This window comes from Haliotis rubra, unplaced genomic scaffold (genome assembly GCF_003918875.1).
Source record: "Haliotis rubra isolate DU_JTF1 unplaced genomic scaffold, ASM391887v1 Scf584, whole genome shotgun sequence".
NCBI classification, from domain to species: domain Eukaryota; kingdom Metazoa; phylum Mollusca; class Gastropoda; order Lepetellida; family Haliotidae; genus Haliotis; species Haliotis rubra.
In genome coordinates this window covers 425988-441811 of record NW_025767284.1, presented here as the reverse complement: position 1 = coordinate 441811, position 15824 = coordinate 425988, and the positions used below count along the sequence as shown (strand labels likewise).

The 15824-nt window shown below is 37.8% G+C and overlaps 2 protein-coding genes across 5 annotated transcripts; both read right to left on the bottom strand.

The window, feature by feature from the left end:
- Nucleotides 1-5650: 5650 nt before the first annotated feature.
- LOC124254830 lies at nt 5651-15537 on the bottom strand. 4 transcript variants are annotated; one of them, XM_046688678.1, is made up of 12 exons: nt 14966-15537; nt 10746-10948; nt 10284-10368; nt 10003-10098; nt 9720-9785; nt 9367-9441; nt 8895-8957; nt 8625-8651; nt 8229-8433; nt 6676-6835; nt 6066-6182; nt 5651-5772 (listed from the first exon to the last, which is right to left on the bottom strand). In XM_046688678.1, exons 2-12 carry the CDS (start codon nt 10936-10938, stop codon nt 5669-5671), a joined length of 1191 nt encoding a protein of 396 aa, XP_046544634.1. In that variant the 5' UTR covers nt 10939-10948; nt 14966-15537; the 3' UTR covers nt 5651-5668. The 4 variants fall into 4 exon arrangements, with proteins under 4 accessions (XP_046544634.1, XP_046544635.1, XP_046544633.1 ...); XM_046688679.1 differs by lacking the exons at nt 6676-6835; nt 14966-15537 and adding an exon at nt 7920-7935 and having other exon boundaries at nt 10746-11302; XM_046688677.1 differs by lacking the exon at nt 14966-15537 and having other exon boundaries at nt 10746-11301.
- LOC124254829 lies at nt 11339-14679 on the bottom strand. Its single transcript, XM_046688676.1, has one exon. The coding sequence runs from the start codon at nt 12730-12732 to the stop codon at nt 11521-11523; it is 1212 nt and encodes a 403-aa protein (XP_046544632.1). The 5' UTR covers nt 12733-14679; the 3' UTR covers nt 11339-11520.
- Nucleotides 15538-15824: the final 287 nt, after the last annotated feature.

The following is a 15824-nucleotide window of genomic DNA, read 5'->3' as shown; positions in this document are numbered from 1 at the left end:
TCACCTACATTTTCCCGCATGTGCAGAACTAATGAAATCTGTCAGATCTGGAGGAAAAGCATGTGCTTCGCAGCACAGGGGTCGTATTAATATACAAATTAAATTAATTAAAACAACAAACAAGACTAACATCTGGCAGTTTGATGTGTTCACTTTTTTTACGAGTCGCTTGTTCACTCGAGCTCACAAGTTCACAGACAGGTAGGTGCCTTCTTGAAGGACCATGGTTATCCCACTTGAGGTCTTCGGACGGCGTAGTCACGGTAACAGTTCCTGTAGTCGGTGGCGTACTGGTCGTATCTGTGTGAGACGTCACCTTCCTCGACTTCCTTTGTACGACACTGTCCACTTTAGCCGTCAGTTGTTCAGAGGTTCTCTAAACATAATTCAACACATTTTTGTGTAACTTTCAACTTTGATAAATACAGTATGCCCTACTCCTTTAGTTAGTGAGTGAGTTTAGTTTACGCCGCACTCAGCAATATTCCAGCTATATGGCGGCAGTCTGTAAATAGTCGAGTCTGAACCAGGCAACCCAGTGATCAACAGCATGAGCATCGACCGGCGCAATTGGGAACCAATGAGATGTATCAACCAAGCCAGCGAGTCTGACCACCCGATCCTGTTAGTACTTTAGAGCATAATAAACCAGATTCATGTAATATTAAGGTTAACAAACCATCTATAAAGTTAATGAATCGTGATACAAGTTTGACTCCTCGCTAAGAATCAACTGTGCAGTCTACGTACGCACGTGATAATTTGAACTCCGTCGTGACGTCATCAGTAGAGGCGTAGTTAGTATTTTTTATAAGGTGTCAAACACGTACCTTATAACAACGGATAGCTGATGAGTTGTGTCCAGTTCGCTCGCAGAGCAACTGTTCGTCAAGTCCGGCATCGTAAAGTCGAGTTGCTGTGGTCGCTCTAAGCGAATGTTTGGTATAGAAACCACTGAAGCCTGCAACCTTGCAAAGACGGCTGATGGTTTGGGTGAGAGTGTGCACGCCAATTGGGACGTCAGCAAACCAGACATCTGTCTTAGGCTACCGAAGTGGTCGTAGATAAAACGCCTGGCAAGTACCATTACGTGGCCTGAAAGTGCAGACAAATTGTTTGCTAATGGGTATACAATATTTGTTTAAATAAGGTCAAGGTCGCGACAGATTCCGCTGCAGATAAGGGCAGTGCAAATATCAAAGATGCATGCATGTATTTACCCAAGCAATCATGTCTTAATATTTATATTATACTATATTTATATCAGTGTTCAATATCAGTTATCCATATATATACTGAACGTCATTGAAACGCACCACCTGTATTAGTTTGGATTTCCAAGTGCATAAATGAGCAATCGGTGTAAATTTTACATACTTTTGTAGTCCAATGATTGGTAAAGAAAAAGAAACAAGAACCAATCCAGCAAAACTATGAAGTTTTAATTCAGCTGACCATGAATGAAAGATGGAGTCATATTAGAGAAAGTCAGTAACGTGTATGACCACCGTTAGCAGCAACACAAGCTGTGCAACGTCTCCCTCGTTGAACTAATAAGTCTCTGAATAATGTTTTGAGGCAATGCATTCCACTCTTGTTGCAAGGCATTCTCAAGTTCCTCAAGGTTCTGATCTGTGGGCGACGTGAGAAGCGTTGGCCGATGTAATCCCACAAGTGTTCAATGGGAGACAAATCTGGTGACAATGTAGGCCATGGAAGTAGAGGAATGTTGTTGTTTGCCAGTAACTGTGTTGCAACACGTGCAGTGTGCGCTCCAACATCGTCCTGCTGGAATTTGGGCAGATCTTGATGTTGGTTAAAGAAGGGAACGACGTTGTTCTGAAGAATGGTGTCACGGTAGTAAAGGGCATTCACTCTGCCACGACAAACTACCAGAGCGGTTTTGTGATGATAAATGATTTTGATGTTGGTTAAAGAAGGAACGACGTTGTTCTGAAGAATGGTGTCACGGTAGTAAGGGCATTCACTCTGCCACGACAAACTACCAGAGCGGTTTTGTGATGATAAATGATCTTCCCCACACCATAATGCTGCCTCAACCCCACCGATCTGTTTGCACACCACAGCCCTGATGGTAACGTTCTCCCCCGTCGACGCCATACCCATAGACGCCCGTCAGCATTTCGCAAGTGAAAACGAGAATCGTCGGAGAACACAACACCATGCCAACGTTGTAACAACCACAAACGATGCTGTTCAGCCCACCGTCGGCGTTCACGGCGATGTCTATAAGTCAGGATGGGTCCAACATAAGGGGCGTCGACACCGTAATCCTGCCGCACGGAGACGGCGTCGGACGGTGGAAGCACTGATCAAACCACGTCGGCCTTGAACAGCGTTGGCGGTTCTGGCAGCCGGCAACGTACGATCCCGAATATGACGCCGAACAATGTCTCGATCTTGGCGAGGGGTGGTAACACGTGCCTGGTCTGGACGTTGGCGGTCCCTGATGGTTCCTGTTTATTGGTACCTGTTGGCAAGTCTTATGATGGTGGAATGATGGAAACCAAATCGTCTGGCAATAATCCTGCTTGACGTGCCAACCTGCAACATGCCCAACGCCCGTTCTCGTTCCTCTGATGACAATCTTGGCATTGCAAAATAAACTTTACTTGCGGAGGTACAGCTTTTTTTGCCGACAGTCATTTATACCCCTAATCAGCATGTTTTAAGCATGCAATTTGTGCTTTTCGTGTGTGTTGTGCATGAATTTTGTTGTTGTCATGTGATGTGTTCCATGATGTGTTCGGGCAATCCGTTCTTTACTGTACAGCATTATTTATTGTCTTTTTGTGGTATTTTTCACTCTATTCATTTTCACTCTATTTCACAATCCTATTACCATATTTCAAAATTTACAGGTGGTGCGTTTTCATTGATGTTCAGTATATATTGCAAATGAATAGATCGCTAAAATTAATTGTAAGTGACATATTCATGATATCTTACCTTAGATTCAAGTACATTTCGTATAGACGAACCAAACATCTCTCTGGCCGCTCGTTGTTCTGAGACACCTTCACTACTTTACGTTCGCACTTCCGGTGTTTAAGGCCGCCCCTGTTGGTCTTGGACATGTCCTCGGTGTAAACTAGGAACTTGGACCCTTTATTCACGTTTTTCATTACCTTAAGTTGGGATGTTTCGCCTAACCGCAAAAAATCGATGCTCGTCTCCTGCTCTGAAAATTAAGGCCAATCAAATAGATTAAGGTGTCACTGAGCTGTTGCGGAGAATCGCTTCCTAAAAGAGATCTCGCCCGCAAAATATCCTCTTCTTCCTCTGTCGCTTTGTGATTCCTATGCCCTGTCTAACCGATGCTTTCATTTTGGCATCTTGTATGTTTCTCAGGCCTTCGTAACGGTGCTCAGTAAAGAAGTTTAACGGGATACCATTTCTCCGGATATAGTACTGTAAAGAAGGGAGAATCTCGTACAGAGAGTTCCCGCGGCACTCTGTCCCGTTCTGCTTTCGAACCTCGGTAACAAATATGATTAAAGTTCGATTCAGATCGGATTCATTTCTCGCCAAAGTCAAAAGGTCATGCTATTTAGGAGTTGGGGAATTGTTTTTGTCTTTCTTCACACCAAGAACTGAACAGACGCACTGCCCACATACTCTTGTTTTCAGTTTTTGTCGAAAATGCAGACTTGCTTAGTGTCTCTAACTGACTACCTGGCATTGGAGTTCCGAAACGAAACGTTTCAAGAGCATTGTTTCCTTTATCGGGGTCTTGTGCACGGGGGATTGAATTAATGGGGTCAGACTGCAACTTGTTTTCAATTCTTGACTGGCTAGGAAACGTTCAGTTTCAGATGAATTTTGACCCTCTCCTAAAACATAATTCTCGTTTTCAAATTCCTTCAAAGTAATATCATCGATGTTTGATTTATCCAAATTGATTAAAGTCTCAAATTCATCATTGATTGCAAAATCACCAAGTGTAATGTTATACCGGTCTTGGGTCAAAAACAGATCATCATCAGAATCCATTGTTTACGCTGACAGTGGTGACGAGAAGGTAGTTTCCGTTGTGATTTTCCTTTTTATACGTCACAAGCTGTAGATTATAGCAGCACGAGTATTTATAACGGGTGCGTTTTTCAGAATGTTTAAGTACGTTTGACATCAGTACGTGTTTTGGTGTCCAGTGTCACTGTACATTAGTTCCACACGTGAATGCAATGGTGACTTCGTTTTAAGTTGGAGAAAGTCTTAAATCCGTCGATTATTTTCGCTCGTGAAGCCCGTTCTCGGCCTTAGTTATATTAACCTACGACAGTTGACACAATGATGGTTATGAAGCTATATTAACCTACGTCAGTTGACACAATGGCTGTTATGAAGCTATATTAACCTACGTCAGTTGACACAATGGCTGTTATGAAGCTATATTAACCTACGACAGTTGACACAATGGCTGTTATGAAGCTATATTAACCTACGTCAGTTAACACAATGGCTATTATGAACTTAATAACCTACGTCAGTTGAGACATTGTTGTTATGAAGCTATATTAACCTACGTCAGTTGACACAATGGCTGTTATGAACTTACCCAGATAGTAGCACAACGCCGTTGAGCCAACGTTGGACCAACCATTGCAATAAGTTGGGCCAACGTCAGAATCCACCGTTGGGCCAACGTCTTTTTGCCCAGCTGTCCAACGTTGGCTCAACGTCGCACTCATAATATGTTGGGCCAACGTTGGCAATATGACATTATTCCACTGATGTCCCAACGTTGGGCCAACCTATCAAATAGCAAGAGCATCACCTGTAATCCCCACACACATACAGAATCGTGCCATAAGTGAGGGAACAGTCATGTAATTTCCATATAATTACATGTTAATTTGGTGTAGCATAAATAATTTTATGAATTCAATTCTGGTTGGATCAATGTGAATTTTTGCAGGTAGATTTGAAATCATCCCAGCCCAAAGTGCATAATTTCAATTCAATTATCTGACTAGTAGTTATTCAATTACATCATATTTACCAACATATATGTATGTACGTTTTGTAAAGGCCATGCCCCATAGACAGCCATGTTAAATGATTATATACAACAATGCATATGTTTTGTTGCATTATTGTCAATCGAAATTGAAACGGAAACTCAGATGATTCCTCACAAACATGCAAAGTTTTATGAAGATTCTCTGAAAATTAAATTCATTAAAACTATTTATTCTACACCAAATTAATATGGAAATGTCACCTTTGTTAACTTATGGCACTATACTGTACATATTTCACTTATCCACTCCTGTAACGTTTGTGCTTGTTTATAACAACACTTGTACGTAGATTCTCTCCACAATCTCATTAAAAGCAGATCTTAGACTGGCTCCCAAGGTTCGCTACACAAGATCTGAGGAAGCTTGTATGTGCAGGGTTGTCCGCATGAACACTGTACAGGAAATGATACTAGCTTAGATAACATTTGTATGTTATAAAAAAGTATATCTTTGATTGGTCAGATTACAAGTTTTGCTGGACAAACTACCCTTCTCGAGTTTGCTCAGTATCTTGTGTAGCAAACCAAAGAATTGCAAAGAATATCAGCATCACTCAGCCACTGTATTTCAGTTTGTCTTTTGATGATTGACAACAAAAGTAAAACATGTTTACACAAATTTATTTAAATCACAGCATTATTATCATCATCATCATCATCATCATCATCAGAAGTGTCCATCAGCTGAGACAGTGCCTGTTTTTTTGCCGCGAGTTCCCTCTCTTTCTCTGAAAACAGAGAGACATGTTATGGTATACTATCCAAAATAAGATTTTGAAAACGTAAACGCTTGAAATTGTATTAAGTAACTTCTGTAGAGTCAGGTTTACAGTAGAAATTTGGGAAGTTCAACACACAGTTTGATTTGAATGCTTTCTCTTATGATGACTATTAAGAAATGATATTTGGTGAATTATTCAATTTCAATTTGCATATAATCGAACTACACATCCGATGTACTGCCTGGTCACTGATCTCACTGCAGGGTGCAAAAGCTATACAAAGGCTGAGAAATATGTACCTTTTTGCTTGTCTGCACGCTTCTTGCGCCCTCCAGCCTTGTCTGCTGCATACTTCAGCCAGTTCTTAATATGGATTTCAGTAGCTGATTCCGTGCAGCCGGAAATCTTTGATGCATCTGAATAAAAAAATAAACTTATATAAACAGACAAGACACTGTTATACAAGACAACAAGAAACCCTTATGAAAGATTTTCTTGAATACATAGAGAATCTATTTATCATCCAATATCATTCTTCATTAACTTCGAACGGAAAATATTAATCTTTGAGCACTACACTATACCAGGGGTGGAAATAAATTTAAAATTGCTAGTGTACTCCGGCACAGTTGCACATGTAAAATCACTTGCCCTGATAATTTTTCCACTATACAGGCCTATTTTCTTGTTGATTTCTTAAATAAACAGCATAAGTAACACTGGAAAGTCAAGTACAGCATGATACACATATCTGCTTGCTCGACAGAAAAAACACTGGACTCTGACGTCAGGCAATGGGTTATTTCCATCCCTGCCTTGGCCTCTTCAGAAATGAGGTCACAGCACTACAGCTTTCGCAACACTGACATCAAAAGATTTAGGCTCAGTTCCTTTTCATCTAGTCGATACCTTTGATTATTCTTGCCAGCGAAGTGCTGGCAGGTCCCATCTTGTGGCCCCTCCCTTTCCAATTAAAGGAAGCTGCCAGGCTTGGAGTAAAGAGGGTAGACATTATTCTGTCTACAACCTCTCTTGCCGTGATTCCACCCAAACTACCAATATGACGGACCTATATTAAAAACACTACAAATTAATGTGTGTATAGCAATAAAGTCACTTAAACTGATGTAAAACATGACACTCAAGTAACGGCATTGTATCAGTGCTACACATTATTATTCAAGTATATGGTTATGGCTTGGTGACTATGCTTTTTGGATGCAAAACAAAAACTTTTTCACTTTGATTGAAATGTTGTTAATTGACAAATCTTTCACTTTACAAAACCCATGACATTTATATGCAAACATAGGACCAGGGGCCTATTTATAAAAATTCTAAGAAAATTCTTAATTTTGCTCTAAGATCTACAAAAAAAATATCTTAGCTAAAAGTAACTCTTAAGAATTATTCATAAAGGGTCTAAGTGTAACTTTTAACTAAGAATGGGAGTACAGTCTTAAGAAAATACTAAGTGTTGTTGTCAAGGGAAATCCGGGAATTCCCTGAGGTTATTAATAGCTCATGTAATGTCGATGGCGGCGCTTGCGCTGACATTTAAGAAGAGTTGAATAGCAGACCGAACCGAGTTCAGTTTGTTTACGTTCAGTTACCGGAAGAGGAGCTTCCTGGCAAAAACATTGATTGAAAAGGTAGGTAAATCAAGTAATTTTAATCCAAAAATGTGTTTATAAATAAATCTATATATGTAAAATGTTTTATAAATGTGACTTAAGAAATTCTTAACACTTAAGTGTAAATATCATGGAATTCTAAGAATTTCCTTCATTTAAGAATTCTTAACAATTCTAACAATTTTTATAAATACAGCCCCAGATTGATGTGAGCACATCATCGAAATCTTGAGAAACACTAACAATTTATATCTGTCTTCATGCCAATTTTAAGAAATGTAAACTATTGCAAACAAACACTGTCTTTAGTATTTATTCTTTCAAAGTGTTAGAAAAGCAACCACAAGCACTCTAAGAAAGAGTATAAGAAAAGCGAAAGGGACCATAACCCCGCCACCTTTCAGCAAGTGCACAGGAAACATTAGGTGAATATGGGATAGATGCATATAATCGAACTACACATACACAAGAAGCAGACAGTGCAAAAGGACTCTATGTTAAGGAAAAGTATTCAAATACCTGGATTGATCATAACCTGAAACATTTCGTGGATAAAACAAAACATTCTAAATATGTAAGGACACTGAAATACTACAAACAGGATACTACATATTTCAGGAGTTTATTTGATATTAACAATTCCATGCCCAATGCTCATAACAAAACAAACCCAATCTATTCAAGAAAACCAATTTGTTTAGATTAACTTGCATAAGTGTACTATTGACTATAACATTTTCATAAAATGTATTACGTCCATACTTCCCCCTGAGCGCTACCATTTTTTTGAAAGAGCTACAAAAAAAGAACAACTAAACATTTACTTACCAGTATTGCTTCACTCTCCCTTTCAGATAGCTTTTCTTCAACCTGTGCGAAATCATCCCCAGTTCTCATTGGGAGATGAAAGTTCTCCCGTACAAGATCTGGAGACAAGACCGCACTTTGCTTGGCATGAAGGCTCTTTAGGATCAGCGTATTTTGCCTGACTTGCTCCTGCACCTCACTCACTTTTTCAAGTAATTTTTTCAGTCTGCAAAGTAAGAAAATAAACATACTAACTATACAGAAACAACCCTGATGTCCCATGAAACTTTAGTTAAACTGGTCATGTAACCTAAATATAATATCATCTTAGCACAAACATCTTTACACAATTTATTTCGTATTAAATGCAACAATTTAACGATGATCGTGAATAGAGTGTTTTAAAAGTCATCTTACATGTTTTCATTGGCCATGGTTGCAGAACTGTGAACAAAGAAGTAGAGATAATCACAATACATAACAGAGTCTGTTTTGTTATCATATCCTCAGTGTAAATTTCGTATTAGTGATTGTATTATAGTTACTAGTTAACCAAGTGAAATCTTTATTATTCTAAAAAGTTATAATTTTAAACAAAAATGAATTTAAAATTACATAGAAAAGTATTCATTTACATAAGCACAACAATACAATCAAGTCTCTTTCTGTATTATCATCATTCCTTACCTGGTTGATGGCTTTGGTGATACCGGTAGGCTGTTTGTGTTATATGCAGGTGGCTCAGTGTAACTGGAAAAGAATACAAATCTAACCATGAAAAATTGTTGGACTGCATATTTTTTTTCATAGAAGGAGTGAAGTGTATTAATAATTGTATGCCTCTGCATTGCCAGCAAGCAAATAGTTGATGTTGGACAGGTAAAACTGTTTCCATTGCACAAGTAGAAATAAAGATAAAAACATTGGATGAAAAAACAACAACTAATCTTTAAAAATGTGTATGTCATGGGTCATCCATGGAAATATATATATATATATGCAAATTCAAATGTTTCTACAAAGAGAAAGCAACTAGTTATTGTACAGGAACATAGTAACTAGTGATCTCATCAGTAATTTAGTTAAGTAAAAATGTGTTTCACAACAATGAAAAATTACTAATGTGCAAAATATAAAGAGATGTTTCACACATATTTACCTGAGTTGCTGCCTTGGATGGATTACTGGAAAGGCCGGAACAGAGGGTGGCGAGATCTCAATAGTTCTACTTGAACTAACAACAACAAAGTAATATTCTAAACACACTTGCATTGCAATAATCTCACAAACATGGTTTTGCTCAGGAGATAAACATACTATGTTTCACAAAATGACATTTACATTAAAATATCAGAAAATTCTGTAAGTCAACAAGATGAAATGACAGAATATAACATCATTTTAGAGACTAAATCCAACATTTACAACCATTTCAATTTCAACCAATTTCCTCATGCACCTATGTGTAAGTGTTGCAATTAGTACAAACAGAAAAAAATTCAAACATAATACCCTTTCTTTGACTTCTGAAAAGTCTCACTTGAGGCAGGCCCCTCAGAATCAGATGATGTGATTTGCCTTTAGAAAAATATTGTGCAGCTGAGAACACAATGAAGCATGACTTCCTTTAGCTAAATTATCAGTTAAGCATGTTAGCCAGATTTAATTCAAGCTCAGCACATAGACATTTTCAACTCAAGCACATTTTGTCTTACTATTTACATGCTTGTAATTAATAACATGATCATAATACTACAGCAATAAATTTCATGGCACTGTGACCATGGTGACATACTCAGTTTGTGATCTTTTCTTGCCACGTTCATGTCTAGGCTCATCAACTTCAGCTTCTACCTCAAAGTCACTATCGATGGTAACAGGTTTCCGCCGCCTGAAACAGAAAATTTAGAATTTAAAATTCTGTTGCCAACTTTACCTGGATACTGAATACGTAATATAATGTAAATTGTAACAGTTCTCTGCATCTGATAAATCTAAAAAAAATATGATTGTTTAAAAACTGCAATATTTTACAACTCCAGTCTTCAAACCATATGAGTTTAACTAAATAGTTACCGTTTTTTATCCTCATCTGTAGTGGCAAGATCACTGACACCATCAGCTGCTTTTTTTAATGTCTTCCTTGCTTGAGAAAAGTCATCTGTGAAAAAACAGGAACAGATGACTTAAAACAACACTGCATGTGAAACAGGAAAAGGACAATATTCTTTTACCACAGATTTATACTAAAGCAGTGTCCAATTTTGGACCAAACATCAAGAGGGGGTTTGCCATACACCAAGATTTTTAATGAGAGGAGATTTTCATAATGTTCATGATACTTTCAAGTGAATCACGCGTCCGAGATTGGACACTGTTACAGTAACTTGCCCATGACAGTTTCTAAATTGTAAAACCATAGACATCACAGTCCTGATTAGAAACCCAAACATTTTTCTGTGAATAACTTAATCATACTTAATGTCATGAAGTTAACAATTTACATCATGTATAATATATTTCAAATGCATATCAAACCCTTTTCCTTCAGCAGTATCACATCATAGCTGTCCCATTCAGGGTCGGGCACTTCTTGTTGTTCTATGGCTCTCATCATTTGCTTTCCTTTGTATGGAGGCCAGTAACATTTGCTCTTGTCTTTACCATACAGCCAACATTTTGGCACTGCTTCAACTTCATTTTTCTCGGTGAATAGTACCACTGCATACATTTCCTATAAACTGAACAGCACATAGCATTCCTATGATAACTAAAGAGATCTAACTAAAGAGATAACTTGAAACAACATATTTTCATATTCAAACTGTTAATAATATACAGACATTAATAAACATTCAGGTTTTAAATCTAATGCATGTTCAGTTGAGTTGTCTAATACTACTTCCTAGAGACAATATTATAAACAAGTATTCTAAGTTAACAGTTCTCTAACAAATTTGAGCCTCACAGTCAGTGAAAACACAAATGCAGTATAACAGCATTGGAGTGAGTGAGTTAATATTTAACGTCACATCGGCAATATTTCAGCCATATTGTGACGAGGACATTTGATATTGAAATGAAATATATGTATATTATAAAACACCTGTCGACGAAGGACAGTAAAACAACTAGAATATCACAATTACCACTAAAACTAGTATGGAGAGATAATACTGAAAGCACTATTTGGACAATACAATATAAAAACAAGCTATAGATCACCAAGACTACAGCATTGGAAGTGAAACATATCCTGACTCAAAAGGCATCAGTACAGCTTTGGTAGATATGCTTTCTGGATTAATTTGTTTTAATCGACCTCATAGTTTTTAACAACAGATATTTTAAGGTATTTAGAATCACATGGATACTGAAAGAAGGATTCTACTTGCTCTTTGTATTCCTGACAAACAAGTTTTCGGTGGTTGTTGTGTACCAAAATATTCTTAATGACATATGTTTTGTCACCAACAATGATAGCATTGTCAGGTGCTTTACGGGATAGAAGGTAAGCATTCATTACAATCTGTTCATACTGATCACATGATGAAGCAATATCCTCAGGAATGGGACCTTTTTGGTGCTTTTTTCTGCAGTAAATGTTTGGTGACATTTTTGGAGTTTTCAGAACACCTTTTCTTTCATCCATACGCCGTATAGCCTGTTCAAGTGGCAAGTTGGGTTTGCGGATGAGTTTTTTTATTTTTTGCAAGAAATTTTCAAAAGGAAAGCCGGAGAAATTGTGAAGTGTGCCAAACAACCTACACTGAGAAGCAAGGTGAGTTATTCCATGGATGTTGTAAATGACTGCTTGTTGTCCATAAATGTCACTTACATTCTGTACAAAGACTTTCAGCAACTGCTCTGCATATTCATTAAACAAGTAACAAAACTGTTCACTTGACAGAATCCTGATGCTTACAAACAACAATAAAAAGTTATTGTAGAGAGCTTGTGAAATCTTGCCACGGAGGGCAACTGGGCCAGTATACAACAGAAACGTCCTAAACTCTGTAGCTTTCCATCTTTCAACTTCTGTGAGAGGCCTGCCCTTCCGTATGAACTCGCGCGGCAAAAATCTGCCCAAATTCACAATAGTTTCTGAAATCAGTTTTTTTGCATTACCTCCAATACGCACATGTAGTGGACCACTGGTGAGCAGTACAGTTATTTTCTTAACAACACCTAAGCATACTATATGCATATAGTCATGTGGGAATTGAGTCACTAGACCTATGTTGAGTTGAGATAATACAGATTTATCAAGTTGATGTCCTGTTTCAAGGTACTGCATATCATCAAAAGCAACATCAGCTCTTGCTGGAGCATCAACTTCTGGAAAAGTCATCCTTCTGTCTCTATAAACACCGTGCTGTACACAAAAATCGCACCCCTCGTATCCACAATGGCCTTTTGTTTTCTTTGCAAAGGCACGTGCTGGTGCATCGCAGACAAAATTGAGAATTGTCACACTATAGGTCTTTCCATTCAGTTTGACTCCATTACATTCAATGTCTTTCATTTCATCAACAAATCTTGTCAAAAACTCATTGGAATCTTTTGGTTTTGATTTTCCCACCCACAATGCCACAACAAAGGGTTCTGGTTCCACTTCTTCCTTGATTAATGCCAAAATAGGCCAAAATCCCTCTGTGCTACTCTTAAATAGAGGCAGACCATCAATATTTATCTGTAAGGTAAGTGTGTCACATCCATCAGGATTTAACTGATCCAATTTTGATTTAAGGGTATTAGCCAGTCCAAAATAGTGAAATTTTCCACCAGATACCTCCTCTATGTCAAAATACCGTTTTGTTCCTAACAGTGTACGACTGTCTTTTGGCAAAGATGGAAAAAATGGCCTCAAGATATCCAGCAGTTTATTAGTGTGACACTAAGGTGTCCCACTATCAAGCACCCACTGCTTCAATTTCTCCCTAATGTCGAGCTCTCCATCAGAGTCATGCTCTGAGCTGCTAACACTGGTTTCTCTAAAACTGTCACCATCTTCATCACCATCACCACCTTCATCGTCAGTGTTCATGTGGATATTCCCTCCTTGACAATGTTTATCAAATTCAGAGACATCTTCATGATAATAAATCTCATTATTGGGAACATTCTCGCTGTCGGGTGTACTTTCATAATGTGCAAGTATACGAGCCGTTTGAGATGATGCTCTGCGTCTGATTGTTTTTTGACTAACAATCTTATCCATTTTTCACCTGTGAACAGGGTTAACAAATCATAGTCAATGCATGTCCGGAGGAGACTGTCACGCGTACTCTTCCCTTACCCCTCCATAGAATTAAAAACAAGCAGCTCACATGGTCAAGCTACATCACATGCAACTGGCAAATAGATTTTAATTTGAAGATGTTTATGTATATGGTTGCTCCTAAAAGAATGTTACGGACTGGTGCATAGACCCCATTTTAATACCCCCGAGGGAAAATAACAAACCAAAAAACTAATGCATTAAATGCCAAAAGGGCAATAGAAAAAGGTTCAACGACCTAATAAAACATGTTATGACTGAATAAAAATATTTACTCAAATTAATTTATAAACATGCACTTGTTAGTCTTGTGATAAATTCCCGTTTACTCTATATTTGTCGAAGAAGCAGATCTAAGCTTGTAGATGTTTGTTTAATGAATATAGTGTATATGACACTGTTTAGAGATCATGTTATCATCTAGTCAGAATGGTAAATGTCAGTTGATAAACTCCAGTGTTGTTATACTCAACAAAATACCTTCAGGACAACCCCAATATTCAATAATTAAGTATTATATGGATCGTAACATTACATACTTCAATATTGAAAATTGGGTGGGTACTTCAGTATTTTTGTTTAGCATATTTACCTGAGGCAGAGATAAAAAGAATGTTTAAAACTCTAGTGGCCACAAGTTTAGTTAGTTCAGCCAGCTGATAAGCACACAAAGTTTAGCTGGCTGAACTTAGGTTCAGTTAACATTCATAATCCACATAACCAGATTGTAATCTAACTTGAGCAAAATTATTTTTCAACTCATCATTATAATTAATGATAAACAACTGAGCAAGTAATAAATTCCTAACGATCAATGTTGACTTGCAACGGTCAGCTGATAGAAAGGTAATCATGTCAATATTTTCAGGCTTTCCAAGGGAAGCAACTCTGCTCTCTGGTTGTAGTTGAAAGAAGTTGTGCTAATGAGATTTCAAAACCCCTACCTCAGGTTTAGTGAATAATATGCCGAATGGTACTATTACCCGACAAATATAAGTTATGCATATCCATATACTATACATACGTGGGACCCTATTCTCGCGGTGCTTAATTTCAAAGAAAAAAATCATCGGAAAACAACATCTTGGACAGGAACAGAGTGCCCTAATTTCGCGGTAACGGTATTCAGTGATACCCAAGACAACAACAAATCTTCAAAACATAGCTTCAAAATCGACATTTTCAAGAAGTATATCGAATTTAGAATATCATAAAAGTAATAAAATGGTAAGGTGGTATGAATTGTTGCTGTTTCAGTACTCTGAAAAAAGTTGCCGTTCTCGCCATAATATAATCTACCGGACCATTTTTCAATAGTCTTTTACAACTCACCAAACGATTCAAATTATGTTTTGATTGCATTTCCTCTATTAAATATCTTTGTTAGAAGATACAATATTGATTTGTAGTTCGATGTTTACATGTCACTACCGATAGAATATGGATACATCTCGAGAATAGGAGAGTGAATACTCACTTGCCCGCCACGTCGTCTGCTACGTCGTCTGCTAACAATTTCGCGCGTCCAATTTCGCGCCTAAAGCCAGTTCCTTTTTACAGCGCCCTCTGGTTAGGGAAGATAAACCACTATCATGCTGACCGCGGACCGCTAGTGGCAAACGCTCCGGTTGAAAATTAAAGTTTGAGGCTAGGCGGTATAAATAAATTAAATCATAGTACTTTTTAACTTTAAATATTCATCGTATGTAACCCTGTATACATATCAAATTAAATGTATTTTCATTTTTTAGATATATATCAACTATAGTAAGTACGTAAGGCGCATGAAAGCATGCACATAATTAATTACGATCAACAAAATATGGCAAAGGAAAGTACCGAGCTTGGTAGTATGGTCTGGCACATTTCCTGAAAAGGGATGTAGAATCTATCACATATATGTGTACAGTTTGCGTACGTGTGCATGACAAACCCTGAATACGGTGGCGTGCCAACGTCGAGCCACTGTTGCAAGTGCCACCCTTCAGCCGACCGATTGCCGTGACAATAAGCCAACGTCGGCCCAACGGTTTTTGCCGACTTTACTTATACCGACGTCGGCCCAACGAAGCTGTGTTATCTGGGTAATAACCTACGTCAGTTGAGACATTGTTGTTATGAAGCTATATTAACCTACGTCAGTTGACACAATGGCTGTTATGAAGTTAATAACCTACGTCAGTTGAGACATTGTTGTTATGAAGTTATATTAACCTACGTCAGTTGACACAATGGCTGTTATGAAGTTAATAACCTACGTCAGTTGAGACATTGTTGTTATGAAGTTATATTAACCTACGTCAGTTGACACAATGGTTGTTATGAAGTTATTAACC

Bases quoted from the DNA above. Each gene is read 5' to 3' on its own strand.
- LOC124254829 (XM_046688676.1), bottom strand. From the start codon at position 12,732: ATGAAAGACATTGAATGTAATGGAGTCAAACTGAATGGAAAGACCTAT.
- LOC124254830 (XM_046688678.1), bottom strand. From the start codon at position 10,938: ATGTATGCAGTGGTACTATTCACCGAGAAAAATGAAGTTGAAGCAGTG. The intron at 10,099-10,283 runs GTAACTATTTAG...TTTCTGTTTCAG, and splicing joins ACAGATGAGGATAAAAAACG to GCGGCGGAAACCTGTTACCA. The intron at 9,442-9,719 runs GTATTATGTTTG...TGTTGTTGTTAG, and splicing joins TTTCAGAAGTCAAAGAAAGG to TTCAAGTAGAACTATTGAGA.